General features: G+C 41.5%; 1 protein-coding gene across 5 annotated transcripts in view; it reads left to right on the top strand.

The window, feature by feature from the left end:
* The first annotated feature begins 2571 nt into the window (after positions 1-2571).
* LOC143187653 (protein couch potato) overlaps positions 2572-16045 on the top strand; it is a 128021-nt gene continuing 114547 nt past the window's right edge. For all 5 annotated transcript variants that reach the window (XR_013003253.1, XM_076391902.1, XM_076391905.1 and 2 more), the window contains exon 1: positions 2572-3907. Coding sequence is in view for 4 of the 5 variants with exons in the window: in XM_076391902.1 (XP_076248017.1) it covers positions 3845-3907 (63 nt within the window). In the remaining variant the exon portion in view is untranslated. The remainder of the gene's footprint in view (positions 3908-16045) is intronic.

Below are 16045 nucleotides of genomic sequence, written 5' to 3'. Positions count from 1 at the left end.
AAATTTTTATTCTGAGAACTATATTTAATTGCTGTTTTGTACATACACTTAACATTCGAATTTGTATTAAGTAGTCCGCCATGTTTTCTGTTCAAACGAACACGGAGTAGTGAATTGTAACGTGAAATATTGAAGAAAGATAAAAGGGTAGGAGGATTTGAAAAACAGTGACATGTAAATTTGTGAACGCGTGTTCGCGTATAGAGAGAATTGCAAAACAAGGTTTCGTTGTCTTCTGTGAGTAGAGAACATGTGTATACTATTACAGAACTTGCTGCCGTGGAACCCTCGATCGATTCAGGCAATAAGCCATCAATAAAACATTTCCTTCGCTACGCCTTACTGTCTATCGAACTATCATATTATTTTATACAATAAAACGGAATATCCTTGAACAATTTTCTACAATTTAATATAACAATTTTGATTCAAAAGTAAATGAACAAACAATTTTTAAATATGTTTTATTTCAAGATATTATAAAATAATATGATATTAAGGTTAAGTAAGAAAAGTCTCGAAATCGATCAATTTTGCTTTTCTCGTTCAATTCAATTGTTTAAATTAAAAGTCTACTCGTACTTGATTTTCCACGACAGTGATTAAAGTTTTAGTGATACGATATTATTCAAGACGCATTTATGATTGATAATATTAAGAAATTAATGTAACATTATATCTCATTAACCTCTTCAAGAATGCTGACACAGACATAGATCTATTTAATAGGAATATGATCGAAAAAAATGTAAACTACTTTTTTCGTCATAAATTCGTTACTGTATTCACTATACTTTAAAGAATTCATGGCAGTGATCGAATGTCTCTTGCATACTTATTTCATAACCGATAAATATATTATTTTTCAAGTTTAACAAATTTTTCTCTGAAAAGGTTAATGGCCAACACTCTTTTAACAGAACATGGATATTTCCTGCGATTGCTCTTGTTTCAGTGATACATATATTGCCCTAAAAAATGAATGAAAGGAAAAAAATTAGAGTGTTGTCATAGTTTCGAAATAATACTGATGCACAGGGAAAAAACGATCTTTTGGAAGCACATTTCGTGTAAATCGTCCATATGCTTTCTACGGGACGACAGCGGTTTCACGAGACCTGGTTCGAAATAATCCGCGACACGAGCACCAGTAGCATCCTCCACCTGCTAATCTCGAGGAAAGCTGCACGTTCCAAACGGCTTCCACCTGTTAGTCACGGGGAAAGCGTATGGTTACGGAGTTTTTCGAGTAGAACGGAGTAACACGCGTTACTCTCTCTTTTTTCCCTCCCGTTCCATACAGGGTTCGATACCATCTGCACCCTGTGGAAAATGCAGATGTCCACACAAAAATAAGCAGACACGTACATTTTCATTCTAACGATAATTTCATATGCATCTAAAAAATAGCATTTTTGTTTTCAAATAATAACAGAAATATCTTTTTGGCATTTTTGGTGAAACGATTAAAGTAAGAGATTATGGCCAGTCGAATTAAATTTTAAACCGTATGCTATATGTGTGTTAGAATTTGTCATATTTTTGTTGATTTCATACACAAATTTTTATGAGAGCACCAGAGCTCCCAGATAGCTCCCAGATCATGTCTTGAAGATGTCTGTTCTATGTCGATTTTATGCCTGTACATTTTAAAGACACTATATGGGCGTCCTAAAGACTCACGCTTGTGGATCTCTTAAAAAATTTATTTTGTCTGAACGTCTTATGGATGTAATTGGAACATCTTTAAGACGTCTTATGAGTATTTTGTCAGAAACGTACTTGATTCATAACTTCGGACATCTCATAGGAGATTTAAAAAGGTGTACATAAAAAGTATCTACAGTGGCCAGATACGTAATACTTGCAACCTCCAATTTATGCCCTAGCATTTGATAATCCAACCCCTTGGTAGATATACACATTCGCGTAAAACATTCCGTATGGGACAACATTACCCAAGAACGCAAGGAACGCTATCGAAAGAAAAGGGTCACATTTGCATGCAGTCGTAAATATTTATTACATCGTTTATGTTTCTTTACAGGCATCGATTTACAAAGTGGAGAACAGCCCAAGGATATTGCCGCTCTGAAAGGCAGCCCGCCATCCATAGCAACGTGGCTGTCAACACAGTTTCCACGGACTTGGCGCTTCCTGTAATTGAAAGAAGCATACGAAGAAGAGCCCCGGAGAATCCTTCATTTTTTCTCCCTAACGAACTCGGCGATGTCTCCGTTTGATAGAGCTCAGTTTCCTCGGGTCGGAGTTGCCGTCAGCGTTGTTAGAGGAAAAGGTAGGTAGGGAACAGAGTGAGGAAGAGCAAAAAAGAGGAAGTAAGAGAGACAGAGAGAGAGAGACGGTCCGAGATCCCCCTCCAGGTGTCATGCCTTGCCCCTTGACCCCCTCGTCGTACCTCGTGCGTGACCCCCACCCCCGAGCCACCCACTCAGCTACCCCGACCCAGTGGCCCGCGGGCCACCCCACCGCGCGCCCCACCCCTGCGCCAACCCCGCGCGCGCACCCGTCTCGAGCGTCGCGCTCGCTCGCGGTCCGTCAGTCTATCGGCAACCTGCGTACCAGTCGTGTCGCAGTGCTTACGTAACAATATTATTATTATTCTTACTTGCCTGGCCGGTGTGTTGTTCATTTCGAATCGCGCTCCACCGTTTTTTCGGTTTCTATCGATCGACTCGCCCTCGAATTCTCCACCCTCTGCCGGTCAACGAAAAAACGAAAAGCAAAAAAAAAGAAAAGGAAAAAAAAGTATCGGTCGCGTGAACGTCGTGTCGCACGCCGCGGTTAATTCGTCCTACCTACCATATACATGTATATACACACGCATATATACACGTATATACAAGTACACGGAACACACGCGGCGCGCTCGCGATAAAACGCGTTCTGCTCCGTTTGTCCGCGAGGTTCGTCGCGCCACGCAGCCACTACGTGGATATTCCCGGATCTCGTCGATTCCCTCCGCTGACAATCGATCATCGTCGCCTCTAACGGTGGCAAACGTCAAGAAGGATCGCGCCTGAACGCTGCATGGGCTGTCCGCCGCTAGATGAACAAGTGTCGTCGCCGAGCCGCCGCTGTAGAGCACGTTCTCTGGGTTCGGTCCTCCTCCACGGGCACGGTGTATCGATTGCTCTAAAATAGACGCGTGGGAACACCTGCAGGCTACATACACACGTTCTACCTATTGCTCGGATCGTCTCTCTCGCTCCTATCCCTCCCCTGCCGCTCTTTCTCTCTCTCTCTCTCACTCTCTCTCTCTTTCGAACCTTCTCTCCGCATTACTCTCTCCTGACGCCCTTGCAGCGCGTGACAGGTGCATCGGGAAGAACGGTAGTCGCGGCGCGCCGTTGTAGGGCTGGAGGAGGAGGAGGTGGCGGCGGTGGTGGCGGAGGAGCAGGCAGCAAGGAAGAAACGTAACAGGAAGCGGAAGAAGAAGTGAATCAACGACGGAGCAGTGAGATTAGGAGAGGGGGAGAGTGTGACAGAAAGTGAGAGAGAGAGAAGAAGAAGAAGAAGAAGAAGAAGAAGAGGAAGAAGAGAAAGAGGAGGAGGAGAGAGACAGAGGGAGGAAGAAAGGAAGGAAGCACAGACGGTGAGGAGGGAAAGGTGGAGAGGGGGAAGGGAGGCGAGACGCCTGGATTTCTCGTGAGAAAAGGGTTATCCCCAGTGATACGTCCTGGAGGCGCCTGTCCTCTTCGCCGGTACAACCATAACGCCGCCCGCTTTAAAACGCCCGAGACGGGATACGGTGGACTCATCGCCGCCACCCGCTCGAACCGCTGCGCCCGGAAACCCCGGACCATCCAGCAAACTAGCTTGCATCATGGACGCGCCGCTATCCCAGAGCATGGACTCCGTCAACACGGTGGCCACCGGCGAGGACGAGGTGAGTGATAACAACCACGCATACCTGCCGCATGCATATATACCACGGTTACGCATTACGCATCGCGATCCTCCGCGTAATCCTCCCCCGCGATCGTTTCCCCTGTTTCCACCTCTCTTCCTCTCTCTCCCTCGACCGTCCACACATGCGCGCGGGCTCCCTACGTTCGCAGAGACACCCGACGTTCTTCCTTCCTTCCTTCCCGATCAACTTACATCGCTCGACCTCCGTCTCGCTCCCACGCTCGCCATATTGCTCATTTCTCTCGCGTCCTCTCTGCTCGTTCCCCTTCGAACCCCCCCCCTCTTCCGTTCTTCGGCCCTCTCTCGCTCGATCCACTTCCGTTCGCCGTCTCGCTCCAGCGTTCGCGCACGTCACGAGACGCGCAGGCGCAGCGGGCGCCGCGAACCTACCTTGCACTGGCTCTCCTGTCGCCAATGTCTCTCTCTCTCTCTCTCTCTTTCTCTCTCCACATGTACACTAGTGTCCTGTATATGCGAAGGGTAATCGTGTACGTACACGCGACTCCGCCATCCCCTCCATCGAGCATGTGTTCGACTTACGTGCACACTGTGTACAGAGTCGGAGAAGGCGGGAATTCGATCGTGCGGCACCAACAGCGTGCCGCAGGTGACTCGTTTCCACTCGTCCGCTCGATCGGGCACGGTTCGCTGGCTAGCCTGGTTATACCAGCCTGCCGACTTCCTTCCTCGCTGCCGAGCACCTGAGAGTGACGCGCCACGCCAGACCACGCTTGTTATTGATTTTTCCGCAACACGGGAGCCGCGCCGTCGGCTCTCGCCGTTGTACGCTGCGTGTCACATCATATGGCGGGTGGATTACGCGCGTTTGCGTGCGCGCCATCGCGCTAACCGTTCGACTTGCGCTCCTTACCGCATGCTGCCGAGGGCAGGACGTCCCGCGGTGTAACCAGCTTTTTCGATGCGCTCGCGGGACGGGGGAGGTCGGGGGAGAATTGATAGGATGTTGAGAAGGTCAAGTGGGGGGACATTGTTTGGGTGAGCTGCGGAGGCGTTGGGGAGATGGGAGTCGGGGTTTTGTTCAGAGGGTTTGGGGGAGGATTTTTAGATAGTTTTTTTTGGAGAGGGAGGGGGCGGGGGATGTATGTTGGTAGTTGAGGGAAGTTTGGAGTGTTTGCTGTAGATGAGTGTAATTGAATATGTGGAGATGATGATTGTAAGAGAGGTTTGGTATTTGGATTCTGTATTGTTGGATTTTCATTTCGTGGAACTGCAGTTCGTGTAGGGAAATCTCCTTTTGTTGCAAATGCAAATACTCTTTTGTAGGATTTAATTAGGGTATGACTTTAACGAATACCGTCTAGACGATAGTATTAATTGCTTAGGAACCAAATGACGGGAAATTAATAGTTATTGTACAGTTTTGTTTATTGCTGAATGAATTTTTTAGTATTGAATGAGTTCTAGTGTTTTCAAAAATGTTTGTCTAAATTGTTTTCATTTATTTGACTTTCTTTACCCTAGGATACCTAAGTTGTAGGACACTAATTCTACTTGTTCTGCCACTTCTTGTAATAACTACTGTTTCACATAAATTCGTGCAAAATGCAAGGTGTCCTACACTATATAGGATACAAAATGTATCTTGTTTCAATTAAGAAACAAGTCTAAAAGGTATAAAATACATTTTCAGTAGGACAACTTGGTTTTCACGAAAAGTAATTCCAGAAATTCGTGTTATTTTGTAGAATTTTATAATCCTAGCATATTCTAATTACGCGAGCACATATTTAGAACTTGCACAACTGTAACAAGTAGCAAAAAATACGTATTACAACTTTTACTCTCAGGAGTACCACTTCACATAGAAATGAAACGTATTCCAGGTATCTGCTTCAGTATACATAGCTTGTTCCTGAAGCATTAGCATATTTTCGTAATTTTTCTTTGGTCCAACAAGAAATGTCTCTTATATTTCAAGAAATTCTCACAGTAAGGGGTTAAGTCGAAATTACCCTTGTGCATATCGCGATTGTCCGAAGTTAAACTTCCCTAACACGAATCCAGCCTTACCCTAGTACAATAATCCTAGTTAGCTCGTTGAACCCAGCATTGTTAACTCGCCACCTGACTCACCAAATTCTCGATTAATCTTCACCAGCGCGAGATCGCTTCTAGATTCATCGCTTCCTCCGTCTTTCGTAGCACATAGTACGTAGTCTCCTCGAGCTATTGCCAGCTCGGAGTGTCCTGTCTTTTGATGTAGAACACGGCTTACGCTGAGCATACTGATGACCGTCCAATTTGTACGTCTGAGTTAGGTGACGAGATAAAACGTGTTTCTATGTTGTTAAACGCTTCGTCATTGAACCGAGAAATAGTTTCTGTTCCTGGGTCCAGTGACTTAAGGAGGAAACACATTAAAATCACGTGTTATCAGTGGGACTCGCCTCGAGGCAGAAGAGGCAAAGGGATTCGAAATAATTCCAAGTGCTCTCAAACCCATCACTTATCTCCACACATGTCGTGACAATATTATTGCATTTCTGTCTTTAATTTCTAACGATTTGGTCTAGTCACCGAGCTCCAAATATTTATGCCTTTTCATCCTGAATCTCTCAGGGCTCGTACGCCAACAGGCGTTATTATACTAGAATTTTTGTCAAAGAGCTATACTTGACAAATTGTTCCCGATAGCCAGATTTTTCACGTTGGACTTTGCAGCTCGATAAATCTCTCGATAAGTGACTTTTCTGGTGAAATGGAAACGACGATCCCGAATCGGTCACGCTCACGTTCGATTCTGAATGGCAGAGTCGCGGCCGCGATTCTACGGCGGAGAAAATCGCGATTTTTCTCGCTCGACCGGCTCTCCGCTGGCTTGTCATCTGGATCAGGAAGAGTGATCTATCGAACGGGAACGGGCGACTCGAGCAGAAAATCTTTGCTGTCGTTTTGCTCGATTTCCTTTTACGATTCCCTTCCGCGCGCGCTCTTCCGCATTGCCACGGAACTCGACTTTCGAGCAGGCGTTCCACTCGCGATAAGTACTGCGTTCCTTCGTTATAAGCTTGTCGGTGTATTCATTCTATTTCGACATTATTCAGGGCAAATCACTTTAGTAATATTTTTATGCGCTGACACTCGTCTTCGGTAAGATGAAGGTGATTTATTTGCAATGCAAATTTTGCATATTAATTGACTTGAGAAACGTGGTCCTTGTTATGTGCTCATACTCTGTAGTTTCCTTTTTATAGATTATGTAGTATAATATCAATCAAAGAAGTTGATTTTGCGTCTAAATAATAGGTCAAGAATACAGGATACGATTTTTTGTTATTCAAGGCTTTGTTATTGCAGAAAAGATACATCGTACCTGTTATTTATTCCTACGTTCTATCAATTTTTAAGAAATATATTAATATTTAATGGATTTACGATGCAATTTTTTTCAATAACAAAGTCATAAATCAAGAAATGATACTCTATTTCTACAGCTTATTCTTCTATATAGAAGTAACTCTTTGGTTGTTTCATGAATACACTGACACCCTTATAGTATCTTTTTATACTATCAATCAATAAAATACACTTGAATAATATGATAACATTCGACAAATAACATTTTAAAAAAATGTTCAGAGAAATCTAGAAACTAAGAAAAAAATAGAATAAGTGTCTACTATTTTAAATACTTGTTGTATACAGTATAACTCACATAATTTATATCTACAATTCGGTCGCACCTTGTACGTGCACTATAATAACAGGTATAAAATAAGAATGCTCGAAATATTACGAAATTAAGAGATGCAATTCGGTGGAGTCGAATCTGAGACTCACAATAGGACCGTTTATAAGAGAAGTTGAATGCGTCTATGATTTTGCATACAATTGCCGACACAAAGCGAAACTACGCGATTGAGTGCGCTTTTGAGTTCACACGCAAACGCATAAACGATGATTAAACTATGGAGCTAGTCAGAATCAGAGAATCAGAAAGTTTTCCCAGGTGGAAGCAAGAGTACAGTCGTACCTGTATCATCGCTGTTTTCATTGTTAACATTTTGTTGCTTGCTTATCACTTCCTGCATGCTCGAAGATATTCTGTCTTTAAACTACCAGGACCACAAAGATGGCTAGATTATCTCTGCAACTACCAGTTTCAAAGCTAAACAAACCTTGTCGTATAGAACCTTGCTAACCAGTAGCTAATAATTCGACATTGATGTCTACTATACACCTCATCCATATCTCAATTTTGATAACACTTACTCCTTCGATATTTTCTAACTTGCCCAAGCTTACCAAAGTTTCTCTTTTGTTTTCACCATTCATTGAGCCGAAAATATACCCAAGCACAATATATTGCACGCTCTCGACGACGCGGAGTTCGTAATTAAAATTTATCCAGTAATCTTGAGATAAAAAGCGTGTACGGTTGCTCGCAGGTTTTTTCGGGAGCTGCACGATTTCCCTTTTTCTCGCTGTTCGCATTCCCTCCTCGCCACTGGTTCCTCCCCTTGTTTTACTGCTTGCTTGCCCCTCTTCCCTGTTGCTGGCTCGTTCGAAGAGCTCACTGAGAGAAAAATGTAATTCCCGCAACACCCGCGGATAAAACGTACGTATCTGTTGCGTGTGACGAGTCCACGCGATTCGCAACGCGTGGGCGTACGCGTGTGCACGAGTGTAACGAGGAAACGCTTTTACATTTCCCACGACCCTCTTCATTGCGCGAATCCACAAATGGGCTTTGCATTTCTCCTTTCACGGTTGAGAACCGAGTATAGCGAGCGATTTTTGTCGAATTCTGGGGTAGCTTGCAGTAGGGGTAAGGAAAATCAATTAATGATGCTAATGAGGAAAATTGATATATTTGGGAGGGTGGGTTAAAAGGACTCTTAGAAGATATTTTCGTGAGAATTATTAAACACAATAGACAAAGTTTTCTAATATTTTCAGTATCAGTGATCTTTTGTGTTTTGAAAATTTAACAAATATGTAAATATTATTTGCTTCTAAAAGAGTTGTCTAAGTTCAGCAAAAATTGTTGTAGATGTACTATGTTATGAAAAATTAAAGGAGTACATTTATTCTCTTCTCAAATAATTTAATATTGAAAGTATCTAGTATTAAATTGAAATAGATTATATTCACTTAAAAATACTTTTACGTATCTAATTATTATTACGTTAATTGCTATATTATGCTAAAAGAAAGTGTTAGATATAGGTAATATTAGAATGTTAGAAGATTCGAAAAATTCGACAAGCAACAAGTATCATTCGCTAAAAGTAATTTCGATACTCCTCAATCATTTCCCCATCAATCCAACGCTTCAGCCCTCTGATAAACTCTCTTGTCGAGATCGTTCGGAAATTGGCTAGAATAAGATCGGGGCGCGCGCGCACTGGTCGTTCATGGTCAATTAGCTCCAAACGAACTTGTTGGAATTTTTAATGGAGGAAGCTCTCGCGTCGAAAACAGCGGGTTAATTTTCACGAGGGACTCGGGAAGGGAGCAAGGATCTGCTAGCAGGAAGAAGTTCAAGGGTCGTTTGAATTATTTTAATTTCTCTAGTACTCGGTCGAGCCTGACCTCCGCTCGAATAGCTATTTGCATGCTACCGATCCGCTGTCAAATATCGTTCTAATGCACGCCTTCTTTGGCACGAAATGCAAACGCCTTGGTGCACTCTGTGATAAATTGTATCAATTGTCCGCTGAGAAATTATCCAGTTTAAGTATAGACTAGGGCTGGGATTAGTGGAATAATTTTACACTTGAATATTTCATGGTATGTTATATTTGGTAGCTGGTAGATGATATAACACGTGGACCTGTTCCATACGATTTCAATTTTTCAACAAAAATTTTCATAATCGGAAATTCATCACCTGATGCAAATTACTTTCTAAGAACGATAGATTTATTATGAAAATTGTGTGAAAGCTACACTGCTTATTGTAGAGATTATGGTATAATATTTTCTTATTAACATAGCTCTCTTTATATCTGGAAACCGTTCTCTCAAATTTCTTCACTTTTGCTTTTAACAAGCAAAAGTAAGAAATATCAATGCTTCAATTTACCTTGGAGAGACCTCTTATCCTATAATAAGCTTGTTATTTGCATCAAGCTATAAGATTACACTGAGTAGTTACTGCAATCCTATTCTGTTGGTTCAAGCATGTAGATTAAATCCTATAACCGAAGCATTTGACTCCTACTCGCATTATAGTCACTACATATTTAATATTTACACCGTTGATGATTTCAAATATTCAAACACAAAAAAATCGACAAGCAGTCTCAAACATAAGCACCCATCTATGTGATCTCTGTATGCAACATTATGCCACAGTTCAGAACTCTTTTTCCCTGAGACTTAAAATCTCTGTAGATGGAATTACGCAATGCAGAATCGATTGTACAACAATCAGAAACGCTTTCCACATTTCCTACGCTCTGTTTCATTTTTTTTCTCTTTTAGCGAATACGCAGCAAATTAAACATGGAATTAATTTTCTACTTGGTGTACGACGAAATGAAACGGGAATCGTATTTCGTAACGCTCTTTCTTGCCCGTTCGTTAGCGTGGAAACAGTAAAATTCGATTCCAACCGCGATACACGCACCCATTAGGATCGTGCGTGGAAATGTATACCCCTTGGCTTCCGTTCGATGGGAGGAATTAAAGCGAATGAATTTACATCGCGGGGTAGATTAGATAATATTCATTCTGGGTAACCGAGGAGTGAAAATTGTGAGAAATTGTGGTAACGTGGAAGCTCTTCAGTGTGAATTCACTATAATGAAGTATTTTTCGAGGTGTGAGATATCGAGCTGAATACTTATCGAAGAAGTACATCTGACGATGAGATGGCTGAGGTGTTGCAAAAGCATGTAGAGACAGTCGTAGATTTGTCAGACTTGGAAATGAGATTTAACAGAATTATTAGGTCACTGTCTAAATAGTATCGTTGCAATTTATTTTATTTCTGAAAAAATTAATGCTTGCAACTAAATTTAATTACTGGTATGCAGACTAGACTTCTAATCTTTTATCTATCAAGTTAAACTCTTAATCTCTATTTTTTAAATCTTTAACCCCTTACATTAAAATACGAATTGAATAACAGCTAGTATAATTTGAAATTGAAAAGAAGAATGTTTTAGAGATACGAAATTTGATAATGAAAACAGTATTTTCACATAGAATGATAAAATAATAGTTAGAATAACTTTGGGGTCAGAAATTGGATTTCAGGTTTCTGAGCAGAACTAAACACTAACACTAATTGTAAGCGTACCAGTGATTTAATAGTTGCGGTAATTAAAAAGTTGTTTACGGTTTTGGACAGTGAGCAGCAACGGTTGCCCTGGGTCTTTGGTATGTATAGACTGAAGTTCAATCTAGAGGTAACTAAATAATCACCAGTACAAGGTAACCAAATCAAGCAACAGCTCCCTTGCCTTAGACAACTTTGTAGTGGCTGATATACGCACTCTTGTTTCAAATAAATACATCCTCTTTGTGAAACTAAATAATTGTCCGAACGAAATTACCAATACATGCTTGGTCTAAGAAAAATATAATAGCTTTAGAGGATTTAGATCTAGGATTGTCATTGAATCTTCAGATGCTTTCCTTAACTTTTTTTTACAAATTCAGATTTATTTTCCTTTTGCATTGAGAGTCTAAAATAACTTGTAGTTAATAGTACTTAAAAAATTGTACTTTTCTATTTTTAAACGTAGGTTCATGTGGTTAAAGAGTCCCTTTAAATAATTACCTACCCAACCCTGTAGAACAATATCCCATATCGTTTTTCGACTTTGTTAGCCACCAAGCCGCGACTTGATATTCTCTATCCTGCTTTTCAATTACACGAAACTTTCAGCAACGTACCGTTCGCCACAGAAAACAAACTCGCTGACTCCTCTCGAATTCCATACTCGATAGAGACAAACTTGCCCGCGGGAGTTGCTGAAACGAAGAAATTTCGTTAGAACTCGTGGGAATCGTGGGTCGAGTTTTTCTTGCTGGCCACAGAAGTGGCACGAGTGAAAGAGTGGTCAACAGAGCTCTCTAAAGAATTCGACCATTGGAAAGCACGCGAAAAACCATGCAAAACATTGTTTGCAAAAAGGTTCAATAAATGCTTGGTCGTATTTTACTTCGTGCTGTTCTCGTTGCACCAGCGCTTGAAGAAAAAAAGCGAAATATTTATGGATTGGATTGAAAGAAACTGTAAAATCCATTTAGTTCAGTTCTGGGACTAGAAAATGAATTCGTTTCTTTTTATAGTAATTTTTGTGCAAGTTTTTAGAAGACAATATTAGGTACTATAGATAAATAGGGGTCGGAAATTTTAAGGGATGATTCTACGTGCTAAAATAAAACGAAGATAAAGATACACGAAATTGTGTTTCAGGCTTCGTTTTCGATTTATTAATTGCAGAGAGAATACCTAAAATATGTATGATATGTGTCTGACTCCGAACTGGACCTATTCTACTGACCTCGCTGTGTCTGACCTGACTACTGTACGACGACAGTAGAATAAATCTCCTGTCAGACACGTTACACGAATTTTAGACGTTTTTACAGCGATAGAATTTTCTTCATTTTCTTATTCTTGTCCTATTTTAACATGCATAATCACATCTTAACATTTTTGATACCTATAATCGAATGCCCCGTACAGGGAGGTAACAAAATTGTTTTCTTCGATCTAAGAGACCCACATTTTATTTCAATTCAGGTAAATAGTACTCTAATCAGTGAATACCAATTTTAATATTATTTCAATACACTGTTTAATCTCATTCACCCTCTTCCATAGCCACACACCCTGCGTCCCTATCATAACTCCCTCAAATGTAAAACAGCCTTCGAAACTCTTCGAAAATAAGCTGTCGGTAACACGTACGTATTCCCGATTATCCATTTGAAATATCCATTTTCCCGATCGCTGCACCGATGCAACGCCTGATGCGCCATTTATCCCTGCTCCCGAATGCGTCTGGGCTCGGGCTCTCTGGGACCCATTAACGTGCGCCTCTGAATGTGTGTCCAAACCTCTGCTCGCAAGCGGTGTAAACGTGTAAATTAATAGATGCGACGGGACAAAGGAGGAGTGACAAGCGTGGCTGTTGCTGGAGTGGGATGGAAAGGGTCCGTGGCGGTGAACAGGTTCTCTCTCTCTTTATGCACGCACCTGCACACATCAATGAAAGTTAACGCACATAACGCGCGATACCGCGGCGAGCGAGCCGCCGCTAAGAGGATAATGCCGCTATACTCGTGCCCGATAGCTGTTTGCCCAGTGAATCCGAAATATCTTTGTCGATTTTTTCACGGGCCGATGGAACTTTCACGGAGTCTCGCACTCACCGTAGAAACGGCACCTGCGCATAAATCCCGACGATTATAGTCTTTGCCACGGCATTGTGGCCCGATGAGCCACGAGCGTCGCAATGATACAGTCGGTAAGCTGTCTTGTGGTTATGAGCTCGTTGATCTCTTTATTGTCTCTCGAGGGTTCCTTCGGGAAAGCTATAATAGTTTCGTTGTTAGACGTTTTCACGAGGCACGCATGAATCTTGTTTACGTAGGATGGTTTATCAATCGTGGAATTCGCTTGAGCTTATTTCAGGATGTATATTTGTTATTTATATTCATTTCAAATTGTTGACATGTAGCGACATATAATGACACACAGAGTCAATGTATTCGTTTATTTTCATTATCTTGTGGTTGGTTTGCTGGGGTTTATCATCTCGTATTTTATTTAGGAGCGATTAGGAAACACTTCGATCACTCTGTGCTTTCGGGGATTATTGAGTTTCTTATTTGTACCTATAAAATTGTTAAGCTTCTATTATCGCTTATGCACTGCAGAGACGAGCCTACTAAAATTTGAGGGTGTCAGGATGGGTGCCTCCATTCTTAATGGAATTTCTGATGGTGTAGTAATGAGTCACTAACATGAGAATTATATCCTGTGTGTTGTAAATGTACTCTAAATTTTCAGATGCTAGTGTATAGTGAGAAATATTGTACTTTATAAGGGAAATTATGTTGGAGTGGATCGATGACCTTTGAACTGTAAGCGAGGTTTCCTCTATGGGGGTGCACGACTGTGGTCGATACCATGTAGTGTATTTGTTGGTCTAACTTGCCTGTATATTTTATATTCAACACTATTCCACTGCAGTCTAAAGTAAAAGTACTTTTAATTTCTTCATCTGTTTCGTAAATATTGCACACATGTGAATAACGTAATGGATGTTTTAATTTCTCAACCCAAACAAATGTTACTCTGCTTGGTAAATATTTGTTTGCAAAGACACTAAGGAAATTGTAGGTCAGTGTTCCTTTGTGAAAAGCATAGGAGGTGGAAGGGTGTTTTATTTTTAGAAAAGAAGGAGAATCTCTGGGGAAAAAATAGAAAATTACTTAGACGATAATTTCAACCGAGCTTCTTTATTAAATTATTAATTCTACATTCCTTTAATGTTATTAGAATAGAGCACTATGGAAACTATAAATCTGTCTCGCTCTCTGAAAAGCTTCAGGATGAAAGAGATTTCTATTTTCAAAAGGGCTATCATACTATCACAAAAAATAATAATAAATAACATTATATTAATCTTACATGAATCAAGAAGTTCCTCCTAATATCCTCTATTTTCACGACCACATTTTTCAACATCTCAAACTCGCATATCGCTCGACAATGAACTACCCCTAACATCCCCCTCATGCCCTCGATGATCCAAGAAATAATTCAGCATGCACGTTATCGAGGTTCGTTAAAGTGGCTCGATAAACCGCCTGGGTAGAAGCGGGAATATTAAACGCGTCTATGGGGAGGGTGCACAGTAGTTTTACTCAGGAATCAGGAAAATGTTCCACAGCTGCAGAGGCGCACAGTATCAGTAGCTTACGTTATAACAGCACGCGAGTGTGTATCTTTGAATGTCTGGGGATAAAATAACCTCGGGTACGTGTTCCTGGAAGCTTCCCGAAGCTTTGTAAGAATTTGGCCCGAGAAGGGGAACGCAGGACGGTTCGAGGAACTCCCAGTTCTCTGGTAGCCAGATTTTTCGGCGCGATCCAGGTGATAAACCAGGATTGCAGGGAAGTTATGCCAGCGATAAAATTCAGCCTGGTGTCTTAGTTAAACCGCGCCGCAGGGGGAAATTTTTCCGAGACGGTTTACCGCGGTCGTGCGTTTACGCAAGGAGGTCTCTCGGTGGCTCTCACGTGTAATCGTCGTTATTACATAAGGCGCTTTTATTGTAGCTTTATGTTGCAAAGTGGTCGCGGTTTTCGCACGCGTACACCGTTTCAGGATAGGAAGAATCGTTTCTGCTGTTTCACTCGACATGTTGCGATCGCACGGACCTGTTTTTACTATTTAATTGCGACAGTGTAACGTGTTATTAGCTTTGCGATTGGCGTGTGGTGGATGGCACTGCTGTGAAATATTTAGAGGCGGTTAGGCTGTAATACTGTGATTTGGGACACGTGATTAGGGAAGCGTGTTACTAATTTACGCGGGATTTCTATTTGTTATTCAGAGGGGTGGTATTAATAGCTTAAGCGGTTTTTAATTATGGATGAGGATCTGATTATTATTGAAAATGCTTGTTCCCTTTAATCTGTTCACTTCTGTAATTTTTTATTGTAATTTTCACATGCTTCACGCAGTAGGTGATGTTTATTAACATCCATGACAATTAAAACACCTCGTCGACTGGAAGACCAGGTTTCCCGCGATTCAATTTTAAATAACGTCGGAAAAATTGAGGAAAAAAATATGAATATACCAAGCCAACAGAACAATTGGCAATTTCAGTAGACTGGGTATTCTAGTGAAACTTGCCCATCAATTTTCGCGGTTCATTCGCGAATCTGAAATTCCTGCGGGCACGAAGCGCGTCAATTAACCGGGCCGTAATTAGAATAACAATCGAATACGTTTTACCGCGCGGCGAGTTAAATTAATTCGGTTAAAAGGCTTCCTGCTGCCATTGAAAAAGTGCAACAATCTCGACGGCGCGGCGGCGAGCCATGGCAATTTGCCGCAACCATAATGAAGCGGATACAAAACGGAATTCTGTGGACGTTAACGGGTATCGATGGC

The sequence above is a fragment of the Calliopsis andreniformis genome, chromosome 2, assembly GCF_051401765.1.
Source record: "Calliopsis andreniformis isolate RMS-2024a chromosome 2, iyCalAndr_principal, whole genome shotgun sequence".
NCBI lineage: Eukaryota > Metazoa > Arthropoda > Insecta > Hymenoptera > Andrenidae > Calliopsis > Calliopsis andreniformis.
This window is presented reverse-complemented; position numbering and strand designations above follow the sequence as displayed.